The sequence below is a fragment of the Camarhynchus parvulus genome, chromosome 20 (assembly GCF_901933205.1).
Source record: "Camarhynchus parvulus chromosome 20, STF_HiC, whole genome shotgun sequence".
In the NCBI taxonomy this organism is placed as follows: domain Eukaryota; kingdom Metazoa; phylum Chordata; class Aves; order Passeriformes; family Thraupidae; genus Camarhynchus; species Camarhynchus parvulus.
In genome coordinates this window covers 7784022-7806500 of record NC_044590.1, presented here as the reverse complement: position 1 = coordinate 7806500, position 22479 = coordinate 7784022, and the positions used below count along the sequence as shown (strand labels likewise).

General features: G+C 61.3%; 1 protein-coding gene across 13 annotated transcripts; it reads left to right on the top strand.

Moving 5' to 3' along the window:
- The first annotated feature begins 9745 nt into the window (after nucleotides 1–9745).
- On the top strand, nucleotides 9746–19409 carry ZNF335 (zinc finger protein 335). Of its 13 annotated transcripts, none has more exons than XM_030963446.1 (28): nucleotides 9746–9795; nucleotides 10137–10368; nucleotides 10714–10987; nucleotides 11371–11448; nucleotides 11674–12003; nucleotides 12147–12278; nucleotides 12361–12519; nucleotides 12624–12885; nucleotides 12977–13154; nucleotides 13235–13347; nucleotides 13525–13543; nucleotides 13749–13865; nucleotides 13949–14025; nucleotides 14105–14265; nucleotides 14391–14620; nucleotides 14698–14806; nucleotides 14890–14984; nucleotides 15109–15392; nucleotides 15496–15637; nucleotides 15709–16098; nucleotides 16186–16328; nucleotides 16675–16808; nucleotides 17253–17356; nucleotides 17479–17556; nucleotides 17750–17833; nucleotides 17999–18064; nucleotides 18232–18313; nucleotides 18668–18786. In XM_030963446.1, the coding sequence occupies exons 2-28, from the start codon at nucleotides 10168–10170 to the stop codon at nucleotides 18784–18786; spliced, it is 4161 nt and encodes a 1386-aa protein (XP_030819306.1). In that variant the 5' UTR covers nucleotides 9746–9795; nucleotides 10137–10167. The 13 variants fall into 13 exon arrangements, with proteins under 13 accessions (XP_030819306.1, XP_030819307.1, XP_030819311.1 ...); XM_030963447.1 differs by lacking the exon at nucleotides 9746–9795 and adding an exon at nucleotides 9939–9955; XM_030963451.1 differs by lacking the exon at nucleotides 9746–9795 and having other exon boundaries at nucleotides 9990–10368; nucleotides 17256–17356; nucleotides 18668–19409.
- The last annotated feature ends 3070 nt before the right edge of the window (nucleotides 19410–22479 follow it).

The following is a 22479-nucleotide window of genomic DNA, read 5'->3' as shown; positions in this document are numbered from 1 at the left end:
ACGAAACGCACACTCCATCTCTGCCTTAACTGTTTCATCACCTTGTTTACTAAACACGCTGCGTTCTGCAGCCACGCGAGGACAGGAAGGACGGCGGCTGGGCAGCTGCACCGGGCCATAGCACAGCACTGAACGGCCACCCTGGGGCTGCCCCGCACAGGCACTGCCCTGCTCCCTGCTGGCCCCAAGACCGTGGTAGCTGTGGGGAGAGCAGGGCATCACTGGAGGCCAGTCAGGTGCTCAGGACTCTGTAGCTGTGTCATCACCCCGGCTGACCTGAGCTTGGCTGACCAAGGGCTGATGGTGCTGGACCCAGACCCACAAGGACGTGGGTGGGCATGGGGGCAGATAGCAGTGGAATCCCCACCTGAGTCCCAGCATCTGGAGCCCACCTGCCTGGGATCTGGGAGCTTGTACTCTCACCAGGACTCTACATCCTTCCCCACCTCAGCTGCATCACCCCAGTGGGTCAGTGTTTCCAGCATTGGAGATGCCCATGGCTCCTCACCCTGTGACTCCAAGCCCAAATGCCAGCAGCTGAATGGCAGAGCTTCCTGGTACCAGGGGCAGTGCCTGCCCAGGAGCAGCTCTGGGCACGGGAATGCTCTACCTAGGGCCTTGGGACATTAGGGGTGCCCTATCCTTGCTGCCCTGCTCTGCAGGGTGCTGCTGACTCAGGTTCCCACCCAGCACAGCACAGACCTTGCCATGGGATGGTGTTTTCCTGCTTCTCCCAAAGTGCCGACGCTTGTGGGAACGAGAGCAGTGAAGGGGAAAGCAAACAGGGATGAGGAGCGAGGAGAAAACAGATGGCAGAGAAGAAGGCGCAGCGTCAGCGGGGGAGGGAGCACTGGTGCAGCCCAGCGAGGCTGCTGAGACACAGGTCCCAGAGCAGATCCCCTGCCCCAGCCCTCACAAACCCCATGAGCCCGAGGAAGCTCAGCCCCACGAAGCTCAGCTGGCTTCATCAGGAGGATCCTCCTGTTCACCCCATTGCTGGTGGTGTCTGTCCTCCCAGGTCCCAACAGTGCCAGTCTGGGGCTCAGCAGCTGCCCCCTCCCAGTATCCCCCCAGCTCTGGCTGAGCCAAACCAGAAGCTCCTGGCCCAGCCAAAGGACAAGCAGGTTATGCTGGCACCCAGCACAGCTGGGGACAGTGAGAGGTCAGGGCTCTGCTCCCTGTGCCCTTGGAGAGGAGCCCCCACCCCAAGTGAGGGCTCATCCCTGGGGCAGCATCACCTGCCAGATGCCCTGTGCTGGTGGGGTGCATCCACAGCTGGCTGGGCACAGGAAACTCACAGGCAGCGTGGGCTAATCTGGGAAGGAAGCAATGGTGAGAAATCAGGGGGTTGCCTCACTCCCCCACCACAGCCCTGCAAGAGCAGCCCCCATTCCCTGGCACAGGAAATTGCTTCACAAGCAGCCGCCGTCCTGCACCCGGTGTGACAAACACATCCAGCCAAGCATTCCCTCATGGTGGGACACAGCCCAGGGACCCTGCAGCCAGGTCACCATACAGCCCCCTCCCACAGGGTCCAGCCTGCCCCCTTCATCCCTGTGATGGCCCAGCAGGCAGGAGGCAGTGGCTCTCTGTGCTCCCTACCTGGCTGGCAGCTGGGGTGAAGGGGACTCTGCCAAGGTGCCCTGAGAGCCCATTGAAGCTGGGGGCTCCTGAGGCATTTGGGGAGCAGGCACTGCTCCACATCTTCCACTCTCCAGCCTGCCAGGACCTCAGCCCACGGCACAGAGCTGTTGTGGGAGCTGGGTGCTAAATAAGCCCTGGGAGAATGAACCTGCAGGGCATCCCCAACAAGGAGACTTCTGACTCCAGCTCTGGGATATAGTCAGAAATTCAGATCCAGCTCTGGTCTCCCTGGCACTGTGGCAGATCCCTTGGACTTCCCCATGCTATTCCCATCCTTCATTTCCACCACATGCAGAAGCTGCAGCTCCAACAGCCTGGGCACTCTGCCAGGGCACACCATGGCATCGTGCTGCCTGTGGCACCCTGAGGGCACAGCCACGGCCCAGGAGCACAGAGTAGCACTGGCAGAAACGGGGCAGGGAGGGGAATGGGTCCTTGGAGCAAGTGATGGCAGAACGAGATGAGGGCCAATGCCCCTCTCACTGTGCCCCAGTCCCAGCAAGCCCTCGAGCTGGGCAGTGGGAGCTCCAGGGGGGGTTGCCAGCCGCAGCTCTGCCCCCGTCCTGGCCGCTCCCGCTGACTCATGGCCCCGCTCACCAGCTTCCTCCTGGAACCATCCCGGGGGAATTTCTGGTGACTCTCTGGAGGCTCGTCAGGGAGCAGGGCCAGGGCATCAGGGAATCCCCCACGTCTGGCAGCGCTGGCAGCCTCTGTGCCAGGCAGGGAATTCTGAGGGATGGGCTCAGCACAACTGGCATGAGCCCCATGCAAGGCAGCCTCGATCGGCTCGTCAGTGGGAGCTGGGTCAAGGCACAGGTTCCTCAGAAAGTGCATGTGTGGAGGGAGGCTTGGGGCAGCCATTGCAGCCAGTGGGAAAGAGAGGAGGGCAGTGGTGATGGGGCAGTGCCACAGGCAGGAGGGGGCTGTGGATGGCAGAGACCCCAGGAGCTGTGCACAGCCCAGGCTGCCTTTTTCACTCCCAGAGCCCCTGAAAGGAGTGAGATGGAAAAACCCAGGCAGACATCCTGCATCCCAGACACTGCCCGAGCCACGAGGTTGACGGTCACCACCGTGGCTGCCGAAAGGGGAAGGAACAGCCACCGCAGCCCCTTCACACAGCCTTACTCATGGCCACCCTCATGCAGACCCTCTCTGGGAAACTGCTCCAGGACCTCAAAGGGGGCTGGTGCATGTCTGGATCCCCTAGATCTCCCCCAGTTCAATTCCCCCATAGAGGCAAGCAGGGTGGGGGCCAGCCAGGGAGGGAGTGCAGCAACAGACAGACAGGGGAGAGGTCCACACACATGGGATGCACCAGGGCAACAAAGCTGGCGGGGAGCTGAGGAGCCAGGGGTGAGGGAACACCCAGTTGCCAGGGTCACTGTTTGACACTCAGAAGCCCAGGCAGGGCACAAGGGTACACAGGAGCAAAGGACAGGCACAGGTGTGTGGATGGCATCAGGTTCCCTCTCAGTATAAGCAGGAGTGTGGCGGCAAGGGGAAGTGGGGTGGGAGAGAGTCAGCATCTTGTGCGGGTGAGACAGCCCTGGACTGGGGAGAGCAAGTGCTGGTCTCACTGGGAATATGACCTGTGCAGAGGGAAGGGAGCACTTGGACCTGGCAGAAGCTGCAGGGAGAGCCAGTGCCACGGCCACCACCGCACAGCCAGACACCCTGAACAGTGAGCAGGGCATTATGCCTCTAGCTGAGCATGTCCCATGGGCTCTGCACCACCCCGTGCCCAGGGAGCAGAACTGACACCCCAGCCCTGGTTCATGGTATGCAGTGACCAGAGCATGGGGACACTTGGCATGGGAGCAGGACAGGGCAGAGGGAGCAGCTCTGCGTCAGAGCTCGGAGCTCCATCACTCCTGCTCAAGGGCTCCAGACAGAAACAACATTCCTGCACACACTTCCCGTATCTGCTGTCCTGGCGCTGGGCCCCGCGTGGGCTGGGACTGCAGTCTCCAGCTGGGCCCAGGACCCTTCCCGGCAACCACCCTGCGTGCCACAGACCCACAGCTCTCCAGCACCAGCAGTGCCTGGCCCTGCATCCCCTCCCTGCCTGCCCCAAGCTCTGTGGGGCACCTGCTCGGTCCCTTGCCTCACCTGGGGAACTCCCCACCTCTCAGCATCCCCTTCTGCCAACCCTTCACTCCTGCTTGCCTGGTGTCCCAGCCCCTTACCCCTCAGTCCCACTGCCACCCAGCCCCACTGTGCCCAGACTGATGCTGCTGTCCCCACACCTCGTCTGGGTGGGGATGACGTGGCCGCTGTCACCGTGCGGCTCACTCCACCCTGCAGGCACTGAAACCAGCGCTGCCGTGTCACCACCCAGCCCAGCTGCAAAGCACACATGACGGATCCCCTGCCTGCCACACCGACTCCCGGTATCCAGGTGGGTGGCACAGTCACCTCCCTGAGCTGGGCTGGGCCATCCCCTCCATGCCCACCCTGGGAACCCCCTGTATCTGCTGTGGTCCCACTGGAACGCTGCAGGAATCTCACCCAGAGCTCCATTCACCAGGCACTGGGGCTGGAAGCTGGCACCTGGCACACCTCACACCACCTGCTCCAAACATTGCAGGGCTCTTGTGCTTCAGGACTTCCTTGTTGTAAACTCCATCCCATCCCTTAACTCTCCTCCTGCCTCAGCTTCTGCCTCCAGCTTTGACCAACCTTTCTTCTCCCAAACTTTCCCACCTGCTGGGAGCAAGAGCACAGGGTATTCATGCAGGTGAGAGTGGCACAGGGTCCAGGTCACCTGGGGAGCATTTGGGAAGGGGAGTGGGCAGCCTCATGGCCATCATCCCCTCAGCATCCCCTCCTGGGTGACCTGCTGGATCAGCTCCATGGAAGCATCTCCTGTGCGCCACAGGAGTGAGGCAGGAGGTGGGAGGGGAGCAGGGCAGGACAGAGCTGGGTGGCTGCCAGCTCTGAGGGGCACAGCTGCTGCGGTGAGCCATCAGCACCATGGCACAGGACGGGTGGGCAGCGCTGTGCTCCCGGCGGTGACACGGGCACGGCAGCTGCCTGCTAAAACAGGAAGAGCAGCAATTGTGACAATGACAGGGAACCTGTGTGCAAGGGGACAATGTGCTGCCAGGAATCCATGGCTGTCAGCAATGGGAATAAGGAGCGGGGGTTTGTGGAAGGTGGAATATGGGCAAAACTGGCGGTATTTAATTGTAAACTGCGCAAAGCAGAAGGAAGGGCGGTAGATGCAACACGTTCGGATTTCAGTAAAACATTTGACAACTGTTCCAGCGCTTGCTGCCAAATTAACTCAGAGCAGCTCAGTTGTCAACACAGGCATATGGACAAAGCCCAGGCAGCCCAGGAATGGCACACAGCCTGGCTGTCTGCCAGGAGCTGCCCCGGCCACACGACCCGAGACCTTTCAAAACCGGGCATCGTGTGAGTGGAGAAAGGCACACCCTGGGCTGAAGGAACACCAGGATGGACAGAGCTGCCGTGCTGCCCAGGGAGGACAAGAGCTGCAGAGCACCCAGGCAAGAGGCAGCAGACCTGTGGGAGCTGCCATGCCCCCACAGGGTGGGGAGCAGCCCCACAGTCTGCCTGCTCTGCCCTGGGGTGTAGCAACCACTCTTTTATTTGAGGGGCTGGAGCGAGGGGGACTGAGCAGAGCAGCCTGGGCAGGCATGCAGGACTGGCAGGGTCAGGAATGCCAAGGCAGCACCACGTACTGACCCCCTGCTCCAGGAGTGCTCATGCAGGCACAGGCCCTGTGCTGGGGATGAGTGCAGGGGACAGACAGAGCCCAGCACACTGCACACCCGAGGCCTTTGGGCCCCTGCTACATACACAGTTCTCTGCCCACCTTGTTTATTTTACTTATATTTCAGTAATTTGCTGATTACCATTTTTTAACTAACCAGCAGTGATGAATCAGCAGCACGGGAGAGGGTGGAAACTGGTGGCCTTGGACTGTGGCTCCAAGGTCTCAGGGTCTGGGAAGGAAGCCACAGGATCCCTCCAGAAGGGGGAAAAAAACACTCAGCAGTAGCAGCAGCAGTTCTGGCAGGCGCGAGGGAGCCAGCTGTTTGCATCCAGCAGCTCCAAGCACATCCTGGAAAGGCTGTTGATAGCCCCAAAAACTTCCAGGAATGGCAGCCATGGCACTGACCTATGTGGGACAAGACCTGTGGCACTGGGTGTGGGACAAGGCACATCAGAGAAGGAATGCATGGCTCGGTGCCACCGTCGCTCTGTCTTAGGGTCAGGGCACAAGAGGCACCAGGACACACCAGGAGAGCCCCTCCATGCCCAAGGCACAGGCACCAGCAGCACCTCCAGGGCCAGTGAGCTGCCTCCTGCCAAGGGGTCTGTGTGAGGCTCTGAGTGGTCTCACCATCAACTTCCATGGGCTTCTCCACTGGGAGTGGCTCCTGCCTGTCCCGGGAGTGCCCTGCCTGAGCCCAGGGGTGGCATTATGGCTGAGGTCATGGGTTCAGCCACTGCTTTGGTGGCCACAGAACACGGACATCATCCTGTGGCCCTCCCACTCACACCAGTGCTCTGGGAAATGGGAATCCCAGCAGGAGCAGCCAGCACAGGGGGAGGCTGCTCGCCACAGAAGCACCACCCTGGCACAGGGCAGAGGGGCCGAGGCAGTGCCCAGCAGGAAGCTGTGCCAGCTCTCACGGCCACCCTGGCATGGAGCGATCCCCCAGGAGTGCCCCAGGAGCCTTCTCCAGGAGCCAGCATTGCTGGGAAGGCACAGAGCCGTGAGGCAATCTGGTGTGAAGAAAAACCATTTCCTGCAGCAAGGGCTGCTTTGCTCAACGTTTTACAAAATGTGCTGATGCAACTGCCCTTCCCAGGTGGGATATAAATACAAGCCTTGATGTGGATTCGTGCCCTGCAGCTACACAAACATCGCAACAATGTTTTCTTTGAAAAGAAAAAAGAAAACAAGGAGGAACAAACAGCGTGGATGACAAAATCACTGGCAGTGGAAGTCCGGGGTTCGGGTTGCAGGGGGGGGAAGCTGAGGCTCTGCCTTGGGCACCGTGCTCAGCACAACCATCTCCTATTTTGGGACAGTGACCGAGGCCATGAGCTCATGGAAGAGCCATTGTGGGAGCTCAGCAAACTGTCCTGGGGAGGGGGCAGCCCGGCATGGCCAGGGGGCACCAGCAGGGACAGCCCCCTGAAGGGCTCACCGTGCCTGAAGGGCAGCTTGTCTGATGGGAGCTCCTTCCCAGCGCTGCATCCAGGCTGAAGAGCACAGAGCTGGGAAACCTCCCCGGGCGTGGGGCAGCCTGTCAGAGCAGCCCATCAAGCAGCCTGATAAAACCAGCCTCATACTCCACCCAAGTCTGAGCTTTGTCCTCCAGGCACAAGCACTGCTGTTGTCTCCTCAGCCCGTTCCCAAAAGGCCTTTAACCTGCTGCTCCCCCCGCCAAGGTATTTGGACACACATCCAACACGTGTCGCAGCCATTTTTGGATTCTCTTTAAGCCTCTGGCTGAGATTTCTTTGTGTTTTCTTTGGCTCTAAAGTGATTTCAGGCTCGGAGGCACAACAGCAGAGAATTATCAGCAAGGAGCCGTGCCTGCAGAACCCAGGATGGGAGCCGTGCTCTGCCTGCCCTGGAAATCCCCCGCTCACCCCGCTTGGGGGCACGCAGCATTTTTAAAAATAGCAGGTTACCCATCACAGCAAACCTCTGCTTGGGACAATTCACCGAGACAGAGGACATGGGGCACCTCTGCAGGGGGACAGGCAAGCTTGACACAACTTTCCATCAGCCGAGCCAGCACCAGGAGGGTTTGTTTGAGCCCCTGCGGCCCCTGGAGCTCAGGCTGTTCTGCCCTGCAGCCATCACCAGTTGGGAAAATCCTTCACTTGTCTCACACGGCAGCTGACTGAAGGCAGAAAGAGGAAAGCTGCTGGTCTGACACAAATCCATCCAGCTTCCTCTACCTGGCAGGCAGCTTTTGCCAGGGGCTCCTCTGACACCACTGCCCCTCCCCAACAGGAACGCGGAGCTTCCCCCAGGAGGGGGCACAAGGGCAATCCAAACCCAGACAGAGCCGGTCACAGGCAGTGCTGGGCTCTACCGGTGTGAGCTACGGAACTACGGAGAGGGGACATCAGGCACAGGAGCACCTCCCTCCCATCCTCCCCAACTCCACTTCCCCCACTGAGCTACACAGGGCTGCTTTAAAAAGCAGTGGTGGGAGAAAATAAAGCTCAAGCCCTCGGTCTTTCTGCGTTTGTGACATGACAGTGACGGCAGCAGCCGGACACATGTGGGGACTCAGCCCTGAGGCACTGGCAGCAGCGCTGCGGCAGCAGAGCTCGCACAGCCAGCCCGGCGATGGCTCTCACCGCTGCTGTCTGCCCATGATGGATGAGGGCATAAACCTTTCAAGGATGCATTTAATTAGCTTGAAAAAGAGCCGGAAGGTGCACACGCAGCAGCTGGCGGTGCGGCTCCTCTACTGCCTCTGCCGGACACACAGCGCCTCCGGCAACTGTCACCTGGGGCAGGACACAGGGGACGCGCAGAGCCCCAGGGAAGAGCCCCGGGCTGTGGGGGCTGGATCCGGGCACCGCCTGCCTCGCCCCGGAGCAGAGGCACAGAGGCACCACAGCCAAATGCTGCAGAGTACTGACCCAGCCCAGCACCCATCGGCTCGGATTTCTGGCAGGCAACGTCCGTGCTCGCAGACTGTGCCAGATGAGACACTGTCTGTCCTCCTGCCGCTGGCACCATGTCAGCACCGGCTCGGGACCGGCAGTCCTGGCCAGTGACACGATGGCACTGCCCACCCCGACCTGCACTGCGGGCTGGTTTGGTCTGAGTGGCCCCGGAACCGGCTGGGATGCAGAGCCCTGACCCCCCTCAGCCCGCGTGTTTCTTCCACAGGGACCCAGAGCCGGGGTCAGCCCACGCCGGCCCAGCCCCGACACAGCACAGGCACAATACAGCTGCCTTTCCTCCAGCAAAAAGCCGGGATAGAGCCGTCCTCAACAGAGCACTGCAACATGAGAAAATATCAGTGGGAACAGGGAGCCACCCGAGCCTTTGTTAAAGCCATCACCATGGAGCAGAGGCCGAGCCCGGGCCATGCACAGCTGAGCTCAGCAGGAGGATCTGGAGCAGCACGGTGATCAGCAGTGCTGCGGGGAGCTGGGACAGCAGCAAGGTCCGAGCACATGCCTGCAGGGAATGCTGTGGCATCAGGAGGTGCCAGCAATGCCCCACGGCCGGCAGTGCCCCGAGAGCCCCCCCAGACTGTGCACCCCCAGCGCGGGCAGCCGGTGCTGCCATATCGGGCGCCCGCCGCCATCTGCCCTGGGGGAAAACCATCCCAGAGGGCAGAATTCGGTGAGCCAGAGCCCATCGAAGGTGGCTGCTGTTCAGATGCGGAGCTGCCGTCGAAAGAGGCAGGTTTGGCACCAAGGAACAAACGGACAGTCGGTGCCGTTCCCCGCCAGAGACCGAGTGGGAAAGCGCTCAGCAGCCTGAGGCTGGGCCGCCGCCCGGGCTGACCGCGGCAAGGCCTCGCAGGGAAGGGCGAGGCGGATGTCCCGCGGCTCGGCCTGGATCACTCCGGGGATGGGCGGCCCCAGCCCACAAGGCACGTCGGTCTCAGCGCCCACCGCGGGTTATGGAACGGGAGCTGGAGCGCCGGGGCTGCACGGCTCAGCGCTACCGGGTCGGGCGGGAAACGGAGGGAAGGGAGAGAACGCTGTGCCCGCACCGAGCGCCCGCTCCCGGCCCAGTCCCGCCACCACTTCCGCCTTCCTATCACGTGACCAGCGCAAACCGGCGCGACGCCGACGCTCAGGGCCCGGGCGCCGCTTCCTGACGCCATGACGCAGGGTCCCACCACCGCCGACCCTTCCGCGGGGAAAGTAGTCCCCGGCGGGGCGCCGAGGCCTCTCTCCCCCTGCGGGAGGCGGGCGGCCCCGGGAGGCACCAGAGGCGGCGGCCGGGGCGCGGAGTGCATCACCGCCGCGGCGTGCGCTGCAGGCGGGGCAGGGGCTGGGCTGCCGTAAGTAGTTCCGGCGTGGGGCCAGCGCCGCCATATCGCTGCGCGGCAAGAGGGCGGGGGGGCATGGCGGCCGCCGTGGTGCCGGCTCCGGCGGGGCCGCGGCGGGGCCGCGGCGGACCAGGTGAGGGCGCGGGTCGGCGGGCGGACGGCGGCGGCGGGACCCCTCGCCCCGGCGTGGCGGCGTCTCCCCCGCCCCCGGCGGCACCGGGGCCGCCCCGCCGTGTGCGCGCGCGCGGGAGGCGGCGGGGGGACCCCGCGGCAAGATGGCGGCCAAAGGCCGGGTGGGGCCGCGGGGCATGACGGGACCGGGGGCGCCAGGTGGCGCCGGGACCCCCGTGAGGGTGCTCGGAGCGCCGGGAATGGACCCGCGGCGGCTCCGGGGCCCCGGGCCCGCCCAGCCCGGACCCCCGCGGGGACGGCGGGAGGCGGACGGCGGCCCTCACAGCGGCGGTCCTCCCGCAGGTCGAGCGTAGCGGGCCCCGGCAGGGCGGGCATGGAGGAAAATGCGGTGGAGAGCAGCAGCGACGCGAGCTCGCAGGCGGCGCGGGAGGAGCCCACCGAGAGCGGGTTGGGCGTCGGGAGCTCGGTGGCCGCGTCGGCGGACAGCAGCGATGCGGCCGCGGGGCCCGGGCTCCTCTCCCGGGCCGCTGACTCCTGCGTGGGGCAGAGCTCCGACAGCAGCGGGGTCTCCTTGGTAGGTGCTGGTGGGAAGGATGGGGTGGCAGGGAGGGCAGCCGCGGTTCTGGTTCCGAGGGGTTTCTGTAGGCATTTCTGACAGACTGGGCTTTGCGGCCTTGGCAGGCACTGTTACACCTCTGGTCCAGCATCTGTTTGTCAGTCCGAGGAGCAGAACTCCCCTTGGTAGCAAGAGCAGCCCTACAGCTCCAGGTTTTTGTCAGTACCAAAGGGTTTGCTCTGATGCCATTCCTGGAAATCTTGCAGTGATACTTCAGATCATTTGTATAAGCTGGCAGCCCCAAAGGCTTGGGCTGGCAAAGGTCTCTCACCTGAGCTCTTCTGGACTCTTTTTATCTGCCAGGAAGAGGTCTCAGAGAGCAGTTCCAGCACAGATGCCATTCCAAGGATTTACCTGCCAGACTCATCCTCTATTGCCCAATCCACCTTGGTCTCCAGTGTCTCCACTGTGAGCCAGTCCATCATGGTGTCAGAGTCCCCACAGGTCCTGGTCCACTCCAGTGTCATCACCGATGGAGCCATAGTTGTGTCAGACTCCACTGCATCCACTTCCTCCGACCTGGGTTCTGCCATTGACAAAATCATCGAGTCCACAATCGGGCCTGACATCATCCAGAGTGAGTGTGTGCTCCCGTGTGGAGGTGGCTCGGTGGGCTGGGGAGGGAGCCACTACACCAGACCTCAGGAGGTGGGGGAAGCATGGACATGGAATTATTAAGACTGCAAAAAAAACCTCTGAGATCATTGAGTCCAACTGGTCAGCACAGTTTTCTCTTCTTGCTTTGCTGTAGTGACTCGAGGATTTGGTGAGGAGCTCGTGTTGCTGGACAGCCTTCCTTCTGTCCAGCTTCTCCTTCAGCCTAGGGCAGGCTCCACCCCAGAGCCAGACCCTCCTCCCACCTTCAGGCTTCTGTCTGAGCTGGGAGAGCCCCAGGGAGCCCCAGTGACTCTCCAGCCCCTGGATCTGGCAGTCACCCCTCTGCTCTCCTCTCCCTGCCAGGCTGCATCGCCGTGACCAGCGCAGAGGATGGAAGGGCAGAGACCACGCAGTACCTCATTCTGCAAGGCCCTGATGATGGTGAGGGAGCTCTCTGGGCTGTCCATGGTGGCCATCTGTGCCTCTGAGCCTTGTGCCACTGGAGCAAGGCCTGGAGTGGGTGTCCCAGTGGTATCAGCCACGGTGCTTGTACCACAGTCCTGTTGAGAGCCTGTTCCTGAGCTTGTGTTCAGCCCTGTGCCCCTTGTGCGGGTGCAGCCTGGGATGCAGGTGAAGGTCTTGGCTGAGTGGGTTTTGGTGTTTCAGGTGCCCCCATGGTGTCCCAGATGGCCACTTCTGCTCTAGCCAATAGCTTGGCAATAGAGGCTGTTGGTGATGGACCTACCTCCACGTGCCTTGACCAGCCTGGCCCTTCAGAGACTTCCAGGCAGTTGGAAGTGCTGGAGCTGCCTGCACAGCCAAACCGAGCCCAGGAGGCAGATGGTGGGGAGGAGCTGGACCAGCCAGACTTGGAGGCCCTGGAAGAGATGATGGAAGTGGTGGTGGTGCAGCAGTTCAAGTGCAAGATGTGTCAGTACAAGAGTGTCTCTAAGAAAACACTGATTAACCACATGAAAGAGCGTCACTTCCAGCCAGGTGTGTGCCAAGGGCTCAGGAAAATTGGTCTCGCTGCAGACAGGCTCTGCTCTCTCCTGGGAAGAAACAAGAGAGGAGCTGGAGCACAAGGGCCTGTTCTGGCACAGTCTGGTAAAGAACTTTCACGCTGTTCTTTGTGGCAGTGGGTTCAGCTCTGGCTCTGAAGAAAGGACGACCACGAAAGGTGGGAGCTGTTCCAAAGAACAAGGATGAAGAGGCTGCAGAAGAAGAAGATGATGATATTATGGATGCTGGTGCTATTGATGATCCTGAAGGTAGGACTCACCCTCCCCACATCTTACATAGCTTAGTCTTTTCCCATCATCTTTTCTGATGTTTTGGGGCACTTGCCTGCAGAGGACAGTGACTACAACCCAGCTGAGGACGAGCCCCGGGGGCGACTGCCCAAGTATGGCTGCTCCATCGCCACCTCCAGCGAGGAGAGGCCACGCCGACGCCCAGGGAGACCCCGCAAGCTGCTTCGTCTGGAGAATATGTCTCAGGACATGCCTGAAGGTGAGGGAGCTGGGAGGCAGCAGCCCTGTTCAGGGGTGAAGCAGGGAGTGGTGCTCCTGGAGCCACAGCAAGAATGTGATGAAGCTATGCTGTGTTCTGTGCAGCAGGAGGGGAGGTGGAGCCCTTGGTGACGTCCCAGAGCACACCAAGCCAGGATCTGCAGAGCTCGGAAGCAGCCAGTTCCTCTGGCCTGGAGAATGGGACCGGTGAGAGCCTGGCAGAGCCCAGTATCAGCCAGTCTGACTCCGAGAACAAGGACCCTTCCTCCAACACCGCTGCTGAGGATGCAGACGTCATCCCCCGGCGGCGCGGGCGGCCCTCCCGCCGTTTCCTGGGCAAGAAATACCGCAAGTACATGGGGCGCAGGTGAGGGGTGTGCTGGGCCCTCTGGCCTGTGCCCAGGGCTGGTCCAGCCCATTTGCCACTGCAGCTCTGAGCCCTGCTCCTGTTCCTGCAGGTACTACTACAAGTCCCCCAAGCCCTTGATGCGGCCCTACTTGTGTCGGATCTGCGGCTCGCGGTTCCTCACACATGATGACTTGCGCTTCCACGTCAACTCACACGAGGCCAATGACCCGCAGCTCTTCAAGTGTCTTCAGTGCAGCTACCGCTCCCGGCGCTGGTCCTCCCTCAAGGTGAGCTTCATCTGCCCTGCCTCAAACCCACAGGCTGCCTGGCAGCCCCAGGTCTCATGGCCCTGGTCTGCCTCTTACAGGAGCACATGTTCAACCATGTGGGCAGCAAGCCCTACAAGTGCGAGGAGTGCAATTACACCAGCGTGTACAAGAAGGATGTAATTCGGCACTCTACAGTGCACAGCAGGGACAGGTGAGGGCAGCACAGTCCTGGGGACTGAACAGCACTGACACTGTTCTTCCTGTCCTGGGAGGGTGGCCATGCCTGCCCCATCCCTTAAGCCTTTCCAAAATGGAGAGTTTTGTTGTCTGGGTATAAGGAAGTTTGGGGTGTGGCTGACACAAGGGGCTTTTCTTACATCTTTTTCAGGAAGAAGAGAGCTGATCCGGTGAGTTTGGATACTCTGTTGACTTGAATCTCAGCCCTGTTATATGGGAAGAGGCACATCTGGGTCATCACAAAATTTCAGTGCCTCGTTGGGGGCATTGTTTCTGGATCTCTTGAGGAAAGGCAACTCAGGTCCTCCAGTGAGGAGAGAGTAAAGAAACTGCTGAGCTCATCCAGGTGATCTCATCTTTATGCTCTCCATCCAGCCACCAAAGCTGAACTCCTTCCCGTGCCCTGTCTGCAACCGTGTCTACCCCATGCAGAAGAGGCTTACGCAGCACATGAAGACACACAGTACAGAGAAACCACACATGTGTGACAAGGTGAGGGGGGGACAGCCTGGGGAGGGGCTGGCAGTGAGTGAGGAAGGGCAGGGGGAGAGTGCTGCTTCACTTTGTTTCACCAGTGCGGAAAGTCCTTTAAGAAGCGTTACACCTTCAAGATGCACCTGCTGACACACATCCAGGCCATTGCCAACCGCAGGTAGGAGCCCGGTGTGCCTGGGCAGAGCCTGTGTCCTGCTCCCCCTCAGCAGGTGTCACAGGTGGCTTTGTCCTGGCAGGTTCAAGTGTGAGTTCTGTGACTATGTTTGTGAGGACAAGAAGGTCCTGCTGAACCACCAGCTGTCACACATGAACGACAAGCCCTACAAGTGCAGTGTCTGCAAGTATTCCACCTTCCGGGAGGACTTCCTGGTCTCGCACATGGCAGTCAAGCACACAGGTGAGAGAACCTGTTTGACTGATGCCCTGCACACCCCCCTTCTCCCTGAGACAGTCAGAGTCTGCCTGCTCTCCCTCCCATCCCCTGGGGCTCTCCTGCCTGACTCCCCCTCCCGGGCCCTGCAGGAGGGAAGCCGTTCGCTTGCGAGTTCTGCCACTTCACCACCAAGCACAAGAAGAACCTGCGCCTGCACGTGCAGTGCCGCCACGCCGACTCCTTCGAGGAGTGGGCACAGAGGCACCCTGAGGAGCCGCCCTGCCGCCGCCGCCCCTTCTTCACCCTGCAGCAGATCGAGGAGCTGAAGCAGCAGCACAGCCAGGTGCAGGCACCGGCTGAGCCAGAGGCCAGCCCACCGGTGAGTGCCAGGCCTCGTCCCAGCTCCTCCTGGTGCTCGCTGCCCACTGTGCTGTCAGCGCTCTCTCTCTCACGCAGGCACCTCTTGGCCCCATCACTTGCCACACGGTCCAGGCTGTTGCAGGTGCAGAGCCCTCTGTTCTCTCTCAGGGTTCCCTGGAAGGGGCCACCATCATCTATGAGCAAGGTAAGTGAGCACTTGGGAAGGGGGTGGGATGAGGAAGGAGGTAGGTGAGCTCCTGCCTGACCCTTCCTATCTGATCCCCCCAGATGTGGCTGGATCAGCAGAGCTGGCCACGCAGACGGCCCTGGATCTCCTGCTGAACATGAGCACCCAGCGGGAGCTGGCCACCAGCTCGCTGCAGGTGGGCAGAGTGAAGGGGAGCCAGGCCTGCTGGGGGCTGGCACAAGGAGGCTTCCCAGCCCTGTTCTGCTGCAGAGGTGTCTTGCAGAGTCTTGCCCCCTTGGCTGAGCTGCTGTTTTCTACAGGTGGCAGTGGTGAAGCCAGATGACTCGGGAGAAACACCAGGCCCCTGTGAGCTGCAGGCACAGGAGGAGGAGGAGGCAAAGGTGGACTCTAAGGAGCAGCAGCAAAAGTTGGTGATGCTGCACATGGCAGAGCCTGGGCAGACACTTGTGCAGGAGGCTTATGGGGAAGCGAGCCTGAGTGGCTCAGAGCTGCAGCAGATCACCATCCCCTTCAGCGGAGCAGCAGAGTACAGCATCATCGCACCCATCAGCGAGGAGATCCAGGCTCCTGCCACGCTGTACAGGTCAGCTGTATGGGAGGAGTGGGGAGGCACTTCTGGCCTCCAGTCAGGAGGTTTTAGTGGTGAGGAGGAGGAGGCAGACCATCCCTGACCAGGTGCTCTCCAGTAGTGAGGAGGAGAATCCTGTGGAGACCTCCCACACAGTTGTGGTGAGTGGAGCTGTGATGACAGAGGAGGCACTGAAGGACCATAGCAATCACTACATCATGTCATCCAGTGTCCCAGGGAGCCAGTTCCAGAGCATGGAGGTAAGGACCTGAGCCTTCTCCCCATCCCCAAGCAGCAGTGGCAGCAGGTGTGACTGGTGTTTCTCTCGCAGCCCCTCAGCGGGGATGCTGCCTTTTCCTCACCTGCGGAGGGCCAGGAGGCAGAGCCCGCCGGCATCAAGTGGCCCGTGGTGCAGTGTGTCACCAGTCTGGCCCAGAACGACTCGTCTTTGTCCCCAGCATCCGAGGGGCACGAAGTGTCATCCCCAAAGATCAAGTGGCCTGCACTCCAAGGCATGGCCAAAAAGCTCACATGCAAGGTTTCCACAGCCAAGAAGCTCTCATGCAAGATTTCCACGGCCAAAAAGTTTTCATGCAAGATTTGCACAGCCATGTTCACAGGGAGAGCGGAGATGGAGAGTCACAAGAGAGCCCACATTGGGCCCAGCACTTTCAAGTGTCCCGACTGTCCCTTCACTGCCACACTCTGGCCAGAGGTCCGGGTAAGTTTCCTGGTGCAGAGCAGCCCTGGGAACAAGGGGTTTGGAGAAACGGGGGTTTCTGACCCAGCACTTGTCCTTCTGCCCCAGAGCCACATGGTTCAACATGCCAACCTCCGGCCACACAAGTGCCCCCACTGCAGCTTTGCCTCCAAGAACAAGAAGGACCTGCGCAGGCACATGCTGACCCACACCAATGAGAAGCCCTTCGCCTGCCAGGTCTGTGGGCAGAGGTGAGTGGTGGAGCTGGGCTCATCCCACTTTGAGGGATCCCATAGAGCTCTACAAGGCTCAAGAGGAGATAGAATCTAGAGCTGTCTGCCCCAAGCCTTCCCCAGCATCAGCCCATTAGAGGGGACAGTGCCCCTGGGAATGGCTCCTGCCTTAGGTGGACCCAACTTTGTCTCCAAGGAACCTCTGCATAGGAGGGTTCATTTTCATTCCCTGGGCACTGATGGGAACATGCTGAGAGAGGGGATAGCCATGTTGTAGGATGTGCTTATGGGCCCTGTGTCCTGCTGAGAGCACAGGATCCTGCGCTGCCTGTGGCACACTCCACCTCACTCTGCCTCTCCATAGGTTCAACCGTAATGGGCACCTCAAGTTCCACACACAGCGTTTGCACAGCTCAGAGGGCAAAAGGCCAGGGCCAGCTGCTGCCCAGCAGACCATCATCCTGAACAGCAATGAGGACACCCTGGCCACCCTACACAGTAAGACATGCCCCCAGGACCAGGGCTGACCTGTGGGTATCCTACATTCAGAGCTCCATGCAGGATTCACCCAGCTTGTGGGTCAGGTGGGGCTGAAGGGCCAGGAGGACCCTCCTGCAGTTGGGATTGCTGGTGGAGACAGAGACCAAGGGGCTGGGCACAGTCAACTGTGCACAATGAGGGGGGCCTCTGTTCCCTCCAGACAGGTCCTGGTAGATCAGTACATGTGGGAGCAGCTCACACTGGAAGCAGAGTTGAGGTTCTGATATGGAGGGTGTGTTCTGCCCTGGTTGTTAAGCTCTGGCCTTGTGTGAGCAGAGCCCAGAGACTGCCTCGTGCTTTTCACTGGGGCAGGTGTCAGGCAGTGGCCACAGGGGAGCGATGCCATTGGTAGCCCTGGCAGTGTCCCCAGCAGCATCGCCACTGCCTCTCTCTGTGTTGCAGCAGCTCTGCAGGCTGGCCAGGCCGTGCTGGCTCCCGCGCGGCTGCAGCAGGCTTTGGGGCAGGAGCACATCCTTGTTGCACAGGAGCAGAGCGTCACCAGCCAGGTGAGTTGGGTCCCTTGGCCTCAGCTCATGTCCTGTGTGGCTGCTCCTCACAGTGGGGGCCTCCTGGGGGGCTGTGATCAGGCCCAGCGCCCCTAACCACTGGGAACTTGTTGACACTGCAGGAGGAGGCAGCCTACATCCAGGAGATCACGACTGCTGACGGACAGACAGTACAGCACTTAGTGACTGCTGACAACCAGGTGAGGGGACATGGCCCACAGATGAGAGACTCTAGTGGGAAGAGGTGGCAGCAGTGGGAGAGAGCAGGGCTCCACAGGCAGAGCTGAAAGCGCTGGGGTGGTAGAAAGAGGCACAGGAGACAGACCAGATCCAGCTGTTGTGATGGGGGATGGGGAGTGGTGTTTTTCTGGGTCTGAATTCCCATGTTTGCAGGTTCAGTACATTATTGCCCAGGAAGGTGTCCCGCACTTGCTTCCCCAAGAGTATGTTGTTGTCCCAGAGGGACATCACATCCAGGTGAGCTTCAGACTGTCTGCTCCCATCACATGGTGGGTGGGGCTCATGGGGTGTCATGTGTGAGGCTGGGCCCCCTCCTGCTCCCTGTTGCTTACTCTGGGTCACAGCATTGTTGGGGGCCTGGACACCCTCAGACCCTACCACAGCCTCACTGTTTGTCCCCAGGTGCAGGATGGTCAGATCACCCACATCCAGTATGAGCAGGGTGGCCAGTTCCTCCCGGAGTCACAGGTAAGGAGCCAGGCATGGTGGCAGGAGCTGGAGGGTCTGAGCCTGCAGGTGGACAGGGATATGCAAAATAGAGGGAGCTCCTGGGCAGGTGCCTGAGTGCAGCAGCCATGGCTGGAGCAGCTCCAGGAGGAACCCTCCCCTCAGGCATTCCCTGTTTTCCCCTGTAGATCCAGTACATGCCCGTGTCACCGGAGCAGCAGCTTGTCACCCAGGCACAGCTGGAAGCAGCAGCACACTCGGCTGTCTCAGGTAGTAGCACGGCCCTGTGCCAGAAGGGTCTGTCCTCCCAGGCTTAGGGGAGTGCCAGTCCTGTTGGTGTTAGCAGCAAGTTGAGCAGCAGTCCTTGGTGGGAGGGCTGGGAAGACCAGGCTCGGTCACTGTTTTGCTGCCAGCCATGGTGTCCAAGGGCAGATATTTGCTGGTCCCTGCCTGTCAGTTGTGGAACAGGGTTAAGCAGAGCTGGGCTCCCTGCTGGAGCCCCACATGGGCAGGGTGGCCTTTAGTCCCTTCCCGGGGACAGGTGAGGAACATGGAGGGAGCTCTGAGTAGGCAGTGGCTCCCCCTGCCCTCGGTGGGAGGCAGCACTGACCCCCTCCCCTGCAGCAGTGGCGGATGCGGCCATGGCCCAGGCCCAGGGCGTCTTCACCACCGAGGCAGCAGCGGAGCAGATGCAGCAGCTGCAGCCGGGCATCCACTACGATGTCATCACGCTGTCGGACTAGCAGCACACCGTGCACCGTGCACTGGCAGCAGCCACCCCAGCCAGCAGTTGCCTTATTGTGCCGGGGCTGCGAGGGACACACCTGAGCCGTGGTGGCACAGACACAGCCAGGGACACGCTGCCACTCGGCCCTGTGCCGTGGGGGTCCTGCAGCTCCCCCCAGAGACTACTCAGCAGCCACAGGAGCAGCCCTTGTGTGGACAGTCACTTTGCCTGTTGTACTGGATGGTCTGAAACCCCTTTTCCCGAACTGTCTGTGTGGGCAGGCATGGAGCAGCGTCTGCCCAGCGCATGGGGGTCCTGGGGAAGCCATAGGGCTGGGCACAACTGTGGTGCAGTGTCAGAGATGAGGTGTGTGCAGCCACAGCCACTGCTCCCCGCAGCCATGGGGCCAGTGGTCCTAGTGTGCCAGCAGCCAGCCCTCCTGTGGTATCTCCAGCCTGCGGGCAGGCAGCAGCAGGGCTCTGGACTGGAGGGAACCCAAGGAGAAGGAGGCAGAAGATGCTCTATTTTTCTTCTGAAGAGGAATGGACTCTCGTGTTAATCTGCTGGTGGTTGTTGGAGGGTTCAGCTGTGACATTCTCAAGCTTTGACTATGCTTATGAATAAAAAGGGATGGAGAGCCGTGTGTGTGCCTGCTTGGGGGGCCAGGGGACAGGGATGCGACAGCCCAGCCTCAGCATGGCCCTGGAGCTGAGGCCCTCGGGTCCAGGAGCGCAGCACTGTGCTGGGCCACTCGCTGCTGGCCGACGCCCCGGACTATCAGCTGCCTCCCGCCCGAGTGACCTTGACTCCTGAGCAGCGAGCCAGGCAGCTGGGACAGCGGTGGGCTGGGGGCTGGAGTCATGAAATTAATCGAGTGGTAAACAGCCTAAATCCCGTGTAACTCTGTCCCGAGCCACACACCGCCCTCCTGAGCGGCTTGTCTGGGCCTATTTACATGTGATTATAACAGCTAATCGCAGAGATTTAGTTCTCTGCTCCTGCATTAAACTGATTATCCACGGAGGGGAAAAGGGCCGGGAACCACCCTGGCTCGGTGAGGGCCTCTGTGTAGCCTGCGCCCCTCGGGGGCGGGGTGATCTCTGCTGGGCTCTCCCTGCCCTCATGCCGGGTAGGGTGGTGGCACCGGGGCTGCAGAACTGCCACGACATGGCTGCCTCCACAGCTTTTTCCTTGGGACCATCCCTAACCCTAGGCTGATTTACCCTGCCTAGGGTTGGACCACCGGGGCAGTGAGCCATGGGTGGCCCCACACCTCCCCCGAGGTGGCTGCGGCTGATGGGGCTGTCCCAGCTGTGGCTCTGTCCCTCTGCCTTCACACCAGCCTTGCCTGTGCGTGGTGTGTGGCTGTGCCTGCAGGGCTGTGGCTCGGTCGGTCCAGCTGTGTCCGCCTGCTGTGCCGGCGGCTGGCGTGGCCCTCCCTCTCCAGCTGTGCTGTGCAGGGTCAGGGTGCTGCGCGCAATCCGCAGGCGCTTTCCTAGATTACAGCCCCATTATCTAATCAAGCAGATCCACGGTGCTGATTAGGGCTGGACGAGTCCCGTGGGGACAAGGTTATGGGGCCACTGCAGGGCCATGGCCAGGGCTGGTCCCAGCCAGCAGCACCAGTGTCCTGGCTGGCTTGAGGCTTCCACACCTGTGGCTGCCCAGAGCACACCATCAGCCCACTGTGGGATGGATGGGACCAGAGCTCTGGCTGCTGTATGTTGGGAGCTCCAGGTGCTGCTCAGGCTCGGGCCATGGGGTAGTGCAGGGGCATGGGACCTCTGAGTGCTGGCACCTCACCATGGGACCTTCTGCTGTCACCAGGGCCTGCAGGGATCCAGGGATGTGGCTGGGCTCATTAGCACTGGTGACCTTCGCCTTCCTGTCCTGGCCAGCGCTAAGCGGGTTTGTTACATATTTAATATCCTGAGAGCGTTATTAGTCGGTATTTAATGACGGATACAACCTGTGGGATAATCCCAGTCTTAGTGGGGAGGCGTGGTGGCAGGAGCAGGTGGCTCAGGGGGTCGTGAGCTCTCGGGGCTGCCCACCACTGCCCTGCCCACCCACAGCCCTGCTGCGCCAACCACAGGAACCCTCCAGTGCCTTGCAGGGGTCCCCACTATCCATGGGGCTGCGGGACCCTGCCCCTTCGTCACTCTGCTGCTGGGAATCCAGCATGGCAGTGCTGGGGCTTGGGTGAGGACCTGGCCAAGCCAGAGGACGAGCAGGATGGGGCAGCATGGCTTGCTGTCCTCCCACCAGGCTATATTTCTTCCACCAGCCCATAGCCCTCCAACCCACCCTTCCACAGCACAAGGGGCTCTGCCACCCGCCACAGTCCCAAGTCAGGGCTGGGGTCATGGATGGGACACAGCCCAGCACTGCAGTAGAGCCCCAGCTGGGCTGTGTGCTTGTGGCTCTGGGTGTCCTTGGGGCCCTCGGTGGGCCCCATGTGCCAGCCCCGGGGTGCCATTGTACCCCATCCCTGGCAGCTGTGTAGGCTGTGCTGAGCTGGGGGGCTGGGAGGGACCAGGGCTCTGGCGGGTGGCAGGCAGGCAAGGACAGTCCCTGCAAGTCCCTGCCCAACAGTAGCTGGGAAGGGGGGGTATCAGGTGCCCCAGATCCTGCTGCTGCTCTCGTGGGTGCTAATACCCCCTAATCAGCTGTCAGTCACTGCAGACCCCAGCAGCTATAAAAGACCCGGGAGCAGCTCCCTGGCTCCTCTCCTGCAGTATGGCAGCACCTCAGGGCGAGAGGAGCCCAGGGCAAGAGCTGGGGGGCTGCGGGGGGCCTTGGGGGACCCTGCAGCGGCCGCCCCAAGCCCTACTGCCCTGCCCCTACCCCTACTCCTGTCCCTGTCCCGTTTTGGCCGGGTACAGCCTCCTGCCACCCCCTCTCAGCCTCGTGACGCCCCTGGTAAGTGCCGCGCTGCAGCTCCGGGGGAGGAACGGGATGCGGGGCTTTCCCGGGACCAGGATGGGACTGCGTGGGGTGGTTGGAATCGGGGCTGGGCACCTGCTATCCCGAGGCCCCTGCCCCTCCCTGGCATTCCCCTGCCTACACACACCGTCCTGCACTTGGCACTTTGGGCGCGCATGGGAGAGGAAAACGGGATACAGCAGGATACGGACAGGACACAGCTCTGCCCTCTCCCACACACAAAGGCCCAAGCCCTGACATCCCACAGCCCCTCTCCTCTGGCCATTGTGCCCCCCTGTCCCACCCTGACACCCCTGTGCCCCTCCAGGTCTCAGCACCCTTTGAGGTGCCGCTGGGGCTGCCCACAGAGCCAGGGCGGGTGAAGGCGGCGGCGACGCGGGAGAGCACCGGGGCACTGAAGGCTTGGCTGGCACGGCACCCCAGGAACCCCTACCCCAGCAAGGGGGAGAAGGTGATGCTGGCTGTGGTCAGCCGGATGAGCCTCACCCAGGTCTCCACCTGGTTCGCCAATGCCCGCCGACGCCTCAAGAAGGAGAAAAAGGCGAGCTGGGCCACACAGAGTGCCTCAGATGGCGAGGACAGCGAGGGAGAGGGCGTCCCATCGGGTGCCGTCCCCATTCCCAGTTCCAGCCCCGTGCAGGATGGGTGTGGGGGCAGCCCCAAGGTGACAGGCCCTGAGCAGGACAAGCAGCCCCAGAAACCCAAGATCTGGAGTGTGGCAGAGATGCTGGAATCTTCACCCAGCAACAGCGGGTGTCCCCCA

Bases quoted from the DNA above. Each gene is read 5' to 3' on its own strand.
- ZNF335 (XM_030963448.1), top strand. From the start codon at position 10,168: ATGGAGGAAAATGCGGTGGAGAGCAGCAGCGACGCGAGCTCGCAGGCG. The intron at 15,393-15,495 runs GTCAGCTGTATG...GGTGCTCTCCAG, and splicing joins GCTCCTGCCACGCTGTACAG to TAGTGAGGAGGAGAATCCTG. The intron at 18,065-18,231 runs GTAAGGAGCCAG...TTTCCCCTGTAG, and splicing joins AGTTCCTCCCGGAGTCACAG to ATCCAGTACATGCCCGTGTC.